This window comes from Urocitellus parryii, chromosome 11 (assembly GCF_045843805.1).
Source record: "Urocitellus parryii isolate mUroPar1 chromosome 11, mUroPar1.hap1, whole genome shotgun sequence".
NCBI lineage: Eukaryota > Metazoa > Chordata > Mammalia > Rodentia > Sciuridae > Urocitellus > Urocitellus parryii.
The window spans coordinates 116598643-116610102 of NC_135541.1; the positions used below are offsets into that span (position 1 = coordinate 116598643).

At 37.8% G+C, this 11460-nt stretch overlaps 1 protein-coding gene across 1 annotated transcript; it reads right to left on the reverse strand.

The window, feature by feature from the left end:
* Positions 1 to 10326: 10326 nt before the first annotated feature.
* On the reverse strand, positions 10327 to 11259 carry LOC113196216 (olfactory receptor 10J1-like). The gene has a single exon (XM_026407984.2). The coding sequence runs from the start codon at positions 11257 to 11259 to the stop codon at positions 10327 to 10329; it is 933 nt and encodes a 310-aa protein (XP_026263769.2).
* Positions 11260 to 11460: the final 201 nt, after the last annotated feature.

The window sequence follows — 11460 nt, forward strand, 5'->3', positions numbered from 1 at the left end:
AAGCCCTGTAGAGTAGAGGAAGGAGAATAGGGTGAGAGAAATTCCCTTTGCATATAAGTAATTTGTAAGATGAAATAGTGAGATTAAGATTCCTTTCATCATCAAACTTTTACCCTCTATTTTTTTGACTCCTTGATAACTTTCAGTCTTTATCATTCCTCCAATAGGTTGGCATTCAGTTATAAAGAAGAGATGTTTAGATGCTAGTAGATTTAGGTAATGTTGATACTTACGAATATTATGTATGTTGATGCACAATTCATCACAGAATACGGCAGTGGGAATTGCTTTAGTCTGTCTCCTACATTCTTTTGACATGGCTTCTTATTGTTTGAGCATTTCTTTATATTCCATACCAACAAGAATTCCAGGTTCCTCTTGTACTTTTCCTGTCCTGGCTCTGGACTCAGCCATTTTTCCAAGGGGTTCTAGCACCTTTTAGCAGAGATCGTATTTAGAAAGCAAGATCTGGGTGCCAGGTTCCCTTATTGTGATTGTGGTATAATTACTTGTAGGCTCTTTCAGTGAAAACAAAAACAAAACAAACTAAGTGTCTAACCCCAGCTATATAAAAAGACAACTCACTAAACAGAATTTAGAAATGTTCCATGCATACGTCTGTATGGGTAACTACGTGGGTGTGCGTGTGTGCCCTCATATTCTGTAATTCAAATTGCATTCTCTATACTGTTATCCTACTTGCTTTTCCACATAACAGTACTTTCTGGATGGATTCACAAATCAGTACATGAAAATTTCTCATATTAGTGCGTGTGATGGGGTACAAATAGAACTTAATTTATCTGGCCTACCTAAGTTTCAATGAATGTTCAGGATGTTTGTAGTTTGGCATTTATTAGTAGTAAAGAGAATCATCGTTCATATATAATTGTGCCCTTCTGGGAGCATGTATCTATAGGATACATTCTTGAAAGTAAAATTCATTGGTCAGCCATTCATTCATTTGAAAACATAATAATTACTGCCAAACCGAAACCAAAATAGAATGTATCCTTTAAATACTCTCTGACACTGTTTGATGCTTCCCCATCCTACTTCCATCAATCTCAAGCATCACTACCTCTTTAAAAACCTGACGAACTGATAGGTAAAAATGGTGTGTTATTTTTCTTTGAAATTTTATTCCTTTAATTATGAATGAAGCTGTATATCTTTTTATATGCTTATTCGCCTTTGTACATCATTTGCTGTGAATGTCCATTTACATATCTTGCTCATTTTTAAAACTATTATTTTGTTCTTTCTCATAATAAGAATTCTATGATAAGAAAATATGCCTATTATTATACATGTTGCAGATATTTTTTAATGTTTATCATTTTTACTGGTTTGTGGATTTGATATTTTGTCCGTATTATATTTATGCATTTATCTCTTGATATAAGACTTTATTGCTTTTGCATTTTGATTAATGCTTGAAAGGACCTTCCTAACTCCAAGATTATTTTTTAAAAGTACCCATGGTGTCTTCTATACTTCTTATGCCTCTACATTTGATTCATCTGAAATTTAATTTTTATAAGAAATGAAATGGGCTATCCTTAAAATGAACCAGAATATGACTTTTTAAATCCCAATAATTAGCTCACTGTCTCAACATCATGTACAGAATAGTAAGAATATCTTATAATGCTAATACATTATTCTACCATATGCTAGATTTCTGCCACATTATTCTGCTGTGAAAGAATGGATTCTCACTGTATTCATAGAAATTTAGGGAAATTCGCCATCTTAAGTTTTTGCAAAATGGAAGATTTCTATCCAAAGTTAATGTTTGAAAGAAATGCTTACCTTCTTTTATATGTTCTAACATTGCCTTTATTTTTTATGTAAATTCATACCTTTATTTTTTTTTTTAGTATTTTGCCTAGTATACTAATTTACATCCCTTGTTTTTAACTTACCTTTTGTTTCAGATTGTGATTAAGTGCTATAAAACCCATAAAACTATGTCTTCTAATGGAGAATGACATTGGTGGAGCCCACCAATAAATGGAGGTGGTCAGGAAAGGAATCTCTAAGGATTACTTCTCTTTTCAGTTGAAGCTTAAATGATAAACAACAAATGAGAGTGAGTGGATGAATGAGAATCTGGAAATCTCTCTCAATGGAAGGATTAACAAACATGAAGATGGTACATTGGCATAAACCTGGTACGTTGACCGGGAGGGGGTGAGTTATCAGAGATGAGTTCAGTTTTAACGGCTTGAATAGTGAGAACTAGTAGGTCTCTACAAGCCATTGTGAGGAAATCAGGCTTCGTTCCAAGGACAAGGAGAATCCACTAGACAGTCTTAATTAGGGGAGAGGCTTGATTTGACTTCATATTTTAGAGATAACTTTGTGATGGAAAGCATTGATTGGAAAAGAACAAAAGTAAACACGTGGAGTAGAGAAGAAGAAAGTTATTTCCTGACAAGGAGTCTTAGCAGAAATGGAAGGAAATGAGCCATTTCACAGTCCATTTTGTGAGTTGACAACAGTTTGTCAGGAGGTACCAATCTAGGTGCCCCACCCTCCGAAATTTATTCTCTCTCTTCTTTTAGTTGTTTGGGAAAAAACCAAGAGGTGCTAAGTCTCTTCAATGGAACAATAAGCTGATACTGGCTTTGAGATCTTGATGCTCCTTTTTCTAACAATACTGCTTTAACCAGGAAGCACCTATTGTTCCATGATCACTTGGGCGCCCCCTGCTCCTTTTTATAAATCTGCCATCCTTGTGCTATAATCCATCCACTTATACAGAACCTAAGTTGGAGATTAATGAGATTTGGGGGAATCTTGCACACTTTGACACTGACTTTTCTGAAGATTATGCTCATATAACTTTATTTTGCTTTATAGTCTGGTGCTGGTGGTGCTTACATCACTTGGTTCCCTTTTTTTCCTAATAACGCATTGATAGATTCAAGGATGGAGAAGAGAGTGAGAAAATCCATTCGAGCAAGTGGATTTCTGAAAGAGTGTCATTAACTAGATGGAGGACTGTCCCTCATCCAGGAAGTTCCTTTATTGGAATTCTCCTCCTTTACCAGAAATAGCTGTGCAATGGGGTGGGACTGGCAAGAGAAACCTCACCAACAAACCCTGCTCTAGAGGCCTATTTACCCCATGGAACTGACTCTTCTCCCCCCTGTCCAGAGACACAGGGCCATGTTGGGGGTGGGGCACTAGCACAAATGCTGTACCCTGGTAAGTCTCAGCATCCTCTAGAGGCGGAGGGCATATGATCCTAATGAGCACCTGGCCAAGAAGCGTCTTTGTCCCTTGAAGCTGAGACTCCCCTCCAGTCAGCACCCCAGCCATCTATTTATCCCCTGAGGCAGTACCAGCAGGGGACACTGGGAGTCCCAACAGCACCAGAAAAACAAAGCAGACCAGAACCACAGCGAAAGTGCTGCAAAAATTAAACAGTTCCTGGAGCCACGGCTCACAAAAGTAGGCCAGGAAAACTGGGTGAAACACCGCTAAAATAAAAGACTTAAATAGAATCCAGTCTTCTAACAGATTGACAAAAAGTCCAGGATACAAATTATAAACCAATAACAGAAGACAACAGGGAAACCTTTAAACCCATGAAAACCAAGCAATACACTTTTAAAAAAAATCCACAGGTCAGCGTGCATGTACATATACATAATGAATTTCATCTTTATCTATAGCTATAATGCGCCATAAAAAATGTGGGAAAAAATCCACAGGTCCAGAACAACGTCTCAAAAAATTAAAAAATACATAGGAAGGAATTGAAAATGAACATACAATATACATATTATAATATATAAATACACCTAAAATCATGCTAAAAAATATTCATATCACTGAGTGAGTATATTATTAGCAAATATCTCAAGTCAGTAATCTAAGCTCCTACCTTTAGAAATTAGGAATACAGTAGAAAAATAAATCCAAACAAGCAAAAAGAGAAAAATAATAAAGAGTAAAACTCAAAGAAACTAAAAAAAAAAGAAAATATAGAAAAAGTCAATGTAATGAAGCAAGTGCTTCCCAAAAGCTCAATAAAATCAATAAGTCTAATAAGACTGACAATAATAAAAGGAGAAAAATCATCAGAAATGAAATGGGAAATACCCTACAGATTAGGTAGTTATATAAAAGATAATATGGAAATAACACGACAACTTTGTGCTTGTAAATTCAACAACTTGAAAAAAATGAACTAATGTTAAAAGAATTCAAACCACCCAATTCAAACCAGATAAACTGAATAATTGTGTACTTATTAGATAGATTATCAGAGTAGTCCTATAACTGTTTAAAAATCTAATTTATAATTTAAAAGCTCCTGAAAAAGAAATATCTAAGGCCAGATGGTTTCACCGAATATTTAAGGAAGAAATAACAAGTTTAAAATCTCTTCTAGAAAATATAAGAGAAAACCTATTGACACTTTAAGAAGCCAGTATTACACATACTCAAAATAGACAAAGGTAGATCAAACAAATTATAGACCCATATCTCTCTTGACTCAGATGAAAAAATCTTCAACAAAATATCTACAAAAAGTATTACAAATGCAACAATGTATAAAAAGAGTTATATACCTTGAGCAAATTGTTTTCTTGTGGAAATGCAAAGCTTAATAAATATTTAAAAATCGAATAGGAATATTCACCCTATGAACAGGTTAAATGAGACAAAATAATTACATAACTGTCATTGGGAAAACATTTGACAAAAACCAATACCCATTTATAACAATAGCTCATCTAGTTAAGAGTATGTATTAATTAACTGTTTGATAAAAATCATATCCCAAAAGCCTATAGATAGCAACGTACATGTTTAATATAGTACTAAAAATTCTAGACACTTAGATAAGGAATCAAAGGCAATAAAAGGCACAAATTAGGGGAAAAAACTGTCCCTGTTTGCAGATACCTTCAAATTTTTTCCATGTAGGTAATCATATTATCTGCAAATAGAGACAAATTCCTAGAATAAATGAATTCAGCAAGGTCATAACTACAGTAACAAGATAAGAAATCAATTGAATTTCCACTTATTAACAATGAACATGAGAAAACTGAAATTAAAACAGTATTATATAAGAGTCTGCTAAAGAAAATAAAACCTTAGGTGTACACTTAACAAAATATGTCCAAAGTTTATGTGCTGAAAATTATAAAATGCTGGTGAAAAAAATAAAAGTCCTAAGGAGGACAAATAATATATGAATGAACTGGAAGTTGCAAAATAACAAAGGTGTCAATTATTTTCAAATTGATTCGTAGCTTTAATATGATTCCTATCCAAGTTCTAGCAAATGTTTTTAAAAGACATAGATAAGCTTATTCTAAAATTTCTAGAAAAATGAAGATCTTAGAATAACTAAAACAATTTTGACAAAGAAGAATAAAGAAAAGTAAAGCAAGAGGAATCTCTTCACTTCTACCTTACTACACAGTTCTATTACTTAAGACATCTAGATCACTGGAACAAGATACAGAACCCAGAAATGGATCCTCACACATAAAAAAAATGCTCAAATGACACTTGACAGAGGTGCAAAGGGATCAATGAAGTATGACAATCTTTTTTTTAATTCCACATTTTTAATTGGTACATTATAGTCGTATGTACTGACAGGATTTGATGTTCCATATTCATACACGCACACAATATACAATGCAATAATATAATTTGGCCAATATCATTCCCAAGAACTTTCACCATTTGATTTTCATGAGATCCACCTCCATCTTTCTTTTCTTTTTCCTCTGTACTTTCTGAGTATGACAGAGAACATATGACCCTTGATCTCCTGAGTTTGGCTTATTTCACTGAATATAATGTTCTCGAGTTCCAACCGTTTTCCTGTAAATGACATAATTTCATTTTTCTTTATGGCTGAATAAAACTCCATTGTGTATCTAGACCACATTTTCTTTATCCATTCAAAGGATGACAAACTTTATAAAAGACTGGCCTAAAGCAACTGAACTTCTACAACAGAAAAATAAAATCTTGACCTAAAGCTCACACCTCACACAAGCTAATTGAAAATAGATCGTAGACTTAAATGTAAAAAAGACATAATGTTTAAAATTCCCCAGAAGGATACAAAAATTCCTGATACAAAAGGAGACTGAAACCAATAGAAGGAGACTCAAAACTCATGTAGATGTCAATTTTCATTGAATTAATTTATAAATGCAATGGGATTTCGATAAACTACCACTGGAATCTGGTTTGCCTGCAGGTATCAACTGTGTTGCAAAAGGGAGCAAATTAGACAAGTTGCTTCTAAAAATTATATGAAAAATGTTAACAATAACAACAACAAATCCAAAAATATCCTGAAGAGGAACAATGACAGACAACTAACTCTATTAGATGATGAAAATTATGATCATTCATGTTCTTGACACAGGGAATAGATATTTAAATGTGACAGAATAGATACTCTATGAATAGATCCAAATTCCCAGGAGAATATCCTATATGATATCACCAGCATTTTAATTTGAAGTGGAAACAAATGTTTAAAAAAAATCACAGAGAAAAAATAATGCCATCCTCAGAAAAGGGTTGAGTTCTGAGAAATACTCATATTTGAGGCAAACAGGGGCAACCAACAATGAAAAAATTAACTGAGATAAGTCTGCAGTTAAAAATGGAAAAGTGCTGAGCATGGTGGACCACACTCGTGATCCCAGCAACTTGGGAGGCAGGAAGATTGTAAATTGAGGCCAGACTCTGCAACTTGGGGATACCCTGTCTCAAAATAAACAAATAAAAAAAGGGTTGGGAACATAGTTCAGAGGCAAAGCCCTCTAGTGTTCAATCCCCAGTACCACACACACACACACACACACACACACACACACACACACAAAATTAAAAGCTTTAGAAGAGTGTTTTAAATGGTTTGAATACAAAGAAGATATTTCATAGATAGAAGGAGGGGACAAATGAAATCTCTAAGTTTGCTAATGTACTTACAATGTCCACTTTATAGAGGAGCTGGGAACCAACGGCCAGAATACCTTAAATGTGCCTGTTTTTTTTTTTTTTTTTAATTTGGGTTTCTAAACTAAGCCCTTGGGGAAAATGAAGATATTCCGATTGTACAGATTCAGGGGCACAAGACCTAATAATCAGTTACCCTTTCAAGAGGCACAGGAATTAATTTGCCTCTACATATGGAGTGAGACCAGTGTGCAGAGACTGCTTACAGAACGAGTCCAAGGGAGGCACTTTAGGGAGGCCTCTGGGCACCTTTTAACCAGGACTTTTTCTTCCTTCTTCAATCTTTAAGCAACATAGGATTCTCGTTCTACCCAACGGCTCTCTTGGCCCTTCTGAGGAGCTGAGCCAGCCAGTGCAAGAGAGGAAAAGCACCTGTCCCAGGAGGAGGGAAAACTTCACCCTACATGTAGGATGGAGATGCTGGTGACAGACGTGACATCTAATCCAGGGAGGTCGGAACTCCATCCTGATGGGCACTTCCTCATTACTGGGGTGCTGTGCTTTTAAAATGGAATTTTCTATTCTGGGGAAATGAATTTATGACAGAGGGTTTTTTTTTCTTGAAGGTCTCAAATAACAAGTCAATGTTTTCTGAATTTCCACAAAAACATACTCTACAAAGAAATATTGTGGATAGTAATCCAACAGTCCCCCTTTTTAAAAAATTATTATTATGGTTCCACAGTGTTCCAGGGGACATTCATTTGCCCCAGAGGAAGGATAGACTCAAAAGAATCCAGAATTTTTAAAAAGCCAATTGAATTTCAAAAAGACCTTTTTTTTTAAAGAGAAATAATAACTGAAACATTTGTATTGAAAGCTGAAATAGTTTTTTTTTTTTAAGGTGAGTGAACTTTTCTAGAGAGAAAAGCCTCTTTTCATTTACAAAGAATGATTTTGAATATCAAAAGCCTCAGTGCTAACTGTATTCTATATATGAAATGTAGAATGTAAACTGTAGAGTTGGGAAGAATTGAAGTTTTCCTGCCAAAATAAAACAATGGCTTTCAGACCCTGGAGGAGACAGCCTCATAGTTGGTTGGATATCGTGGGGGGCCCACTCTCGCTCCCACCCTGATGTGGGGAAGAAGGAAAAGGACTTGATAAAAGCAGAGAGGGTGTGAGGCCTGGTAGATCAGAAGTACATGAGTGAATCACCTGGTGTGAGGTTCAGTGAAATCCCATGGAATCTCGTGACATGATAAGACCAACTGTGTCACGGAATGCCCAGGTGCCTTGAGAAGTAGCTGACAGAGTACCAGTGGACCCAAGGGGTCGGACGGTCACCAGCAAGATGTGAAGTTCAAGGACCACACTGATTAAAGTACATGGACATGCCAGAGTCCTCTTGGTGGATGGCAGTAAGGGTGGCCATTGGTGGTCATGTAGCTCCACAGGATCCAACATGGGGAGGTAGAAATTACCATGAACCAATTTCTTCTACATTCTGAGTAAGAAAACAAGATGGTGTGACCAGAACTGGCTTCACTCCAAGATGAGTGGGGAAAAGGAGAAGGAAGGAGAGGAGTAGAACCTTGGTGAAGAGGAATAGAGTAGAACCTTGTTTTTACTCGTGATCTGCCTTGTTAACCATTAATTGACTGAGTATGCATAAAGAAGTCCAGATGACCTTTTCTCCATCCAGTGAATTAGAAACTCAGAATTATCGTAGTAGAAAAAAACGGTGAAACTTTCTTAGATTTGATGCACCTGCATACACAGCCTATAAAATTAATAATTAGCTTTTGCATTTTGTTTGCTATTTCTGTATTTTGAAAATATTTTATGAAGAGAATAATATGTACTCACATTTCTTGTGCATTTTTTTTATAAATTTCTGATTTTCTCAATAATTAAAACAGTTAATCACCATAGTTTTACTTACCACCTATTGGATCTTACAAATTGAACCTGAAATTTACCCTCATTCATTTTTTTGTTTTTCTTTTGAGCTGAGGAACAGTAAGTAATCTCCTATTATTCCATTTCTAACTAAGTTGATTTAATTTGGGGAGGTTTTCATGCCAAAATCCCTAACTATTTACTTTGTTCAGTTTTTTTAGGAGTCATGAAATTATGGAATTTCTTAGAAAGGTGTGTTACATTGACTCTTCATATTTCCATTGAATTCTCTTCCTTTGCCTTTATGACTTGGCTTACAAAGGGAAGGAGAGGATCTAATCTGAAGAACTTTTTCTAAATCATTTTTCCTCCCCTCAACGGTGACCTGGTCCTTCTGCCTTCGGTTTCTCCTACTCGACTATCATTAAAAGGTACAATTTGGATGTTTGTCATTTTTCCTTCTTTTTAGTCAATTTTTTCATAGCGTCTTTCAGCAGTCTTCTCCCTGAGAGTTCTCCTTCCTTCCTGGACCTGTTGATCCCATCCTTGAGGAAGGCATTCATTTTTTTAATCCAGACTCACAAAACCTTCTTCATATGGCGTCTCTTCAGCTGGGAGCCCCAAAGAATCAGACCAAGTCACCTGAGCTTTGGCCAGCATCCCGTGACTGTCATATGCTGATGACAAGTCCTCTCCATCTACTTCCCTCCCCTCCCTACCCCCCATCCCCAGGTTCCCCTTCATCTGGAGTCCCACAGCTGGCTGATAGAAATGGACAGTGGGTTGCTGGGAAATAGATTCTCTCTAGAAAGTTTTTAGCTTGTTCCAAACACATTTCTTAAAAGCTATCTGTATCTTTGTTTTCTTTGCTTATCTTATTAAAACACAAGGCAATTAGATTTCTACCCATACCCTTCCTAGTAATCACTTGTTCAAGCATCGAATTACTGTTAAAAGTAGCTCTGTTGGGTAGTATTTTTAATGTGGCTTATACTTCAGCAAAATGGACTGGTCCCCCTGGGATGGGGTGGTACATGCTTGTAATCCCAGGTGCTGAGCAACTCAGTGAGACCCTGTCTCTAAATAAAATATAAACTAGGGCTGGGGATGTGGATCGGTAGTCAAGTGCCCCTGAGTTCAATCCCCAGTAACAACAACAAAAAAAAATCCTTTTAAATTTAAGCTTGAAAGGAACATTGGATCCTACTTTGACCTTGTAATTATCTTCTGGAGTAGGGCCAATGGCTATCTGAGAACAGATTTGCCCAGTGACCTGTGTTTTTATTATGTTAACAAAGAAGTTGAGGAAGTGAGAATTATTAGAAGGTAGTTCTCAGCTTCACTTTCACCCTGTCCCTGATGGGATGTTTGAGACTTCACTAATCACAGGAAACCCTGGCTCTGTAGCTGCACCTATAAGACTCCCTCTGGAAAACACCCCTGATTATATGGAAAGGGATGACCATCTTAGGAAAGGGATTTCCTGCCCACCACCCTGCGCAGAGCGTCCTGGACTTCTTTGTTCCGCAGACTGTACACGACTGGGTTTAGTAAAGGGGTGATGACAGTGTAGGTCACCGAGACCAGCTGGTCCTGATCCCTGGTGTTCTCTGACTTGGGCTTGAAGTAAGCGATGGAGGCACAGCCGTAGTGGACGATGACCACCGTCAGGTGCGAGGCACACGTGGCGAAGGCCTTCTTGCGGCCCTCGGCCGAGGCAATCTTGAGAATCGTGGAAATAATGAGAACGTAGGAGACGAACAGGAAGGTGGCAGGGGCTGTGATGGCCAGAAGGCTGATAATTAAGGTCAGTATATCGTTGATGACGGGGGTAGCACAGGCCAGGTCCAGGACAGGCCGGACGTCACAGAAGAAATGCTCAATCAGGGAGCTGCAGAAGGGCAGTCTGAAAATGGCCACCGTCTGAACCAGGGAAAGCAAGAAGCCTGTGGTGCAGACCGAAGAGGCCAGCGTGGCACAGACCCTCCAGTGCATGACGATGGGGTAGCAAAGTGGGTTGCAGATGGCCACGTAGCGATCGTACCCCATGACTGCCAGCAGCAGGCAGTTGGTGATGGCAAAACCAAGGAAGAAGAAGAGCTGAGCTGCACAGCCCTCCAGAGAGATGGACTGGTTCAGGCCCACCAGGCTGGAAAGCATGCGTGGGATGATGACCAGGGAGTAGAAGGTCTCCGAAGTGGAGAGGACACTTAAGAAGAAGTACATGGGGGTGTGGAGGTGGTGGTCCATTCGGATAATGGTCACAATGATGACATTGCCAGCCAGAGTCAGCATGTAGAGGGCAAAAAAGACCACGAAGAGCGTGAGCTGGTGTTCTTGGAAACTGGAAAAGCCTTGGAAAAGAAACTCTTTTACCTCTGTACGGTTGGCTCTCCTCATTGAGGATATTAGGTCTGAAACAAAAAGAGAAAGTCAATACCAGTTGTTGCCCTGACCTCAAGTATGTGCACAGAGCAAAGATGCAATATGGCAAAAACCCATTTCAAACCTGGATGGATCATTGGGAGTGATGGCACATGCCTGTAATCCCAGCGGCTTGGGAGGCTGACGCAGGAGGATTGCAAGTTCAAAGCCAGCCTC

Bases quoted from the DNA above. Each gene is read 5' to 3' on its own strand.
- LOC113196216 (XM_026407984.2), bottom strand. From the start codon at position 11,259: ATGAGGAGAGCCAACCGTACAGAGGTAAAAGAGTTTCTTTTCCAAGGC.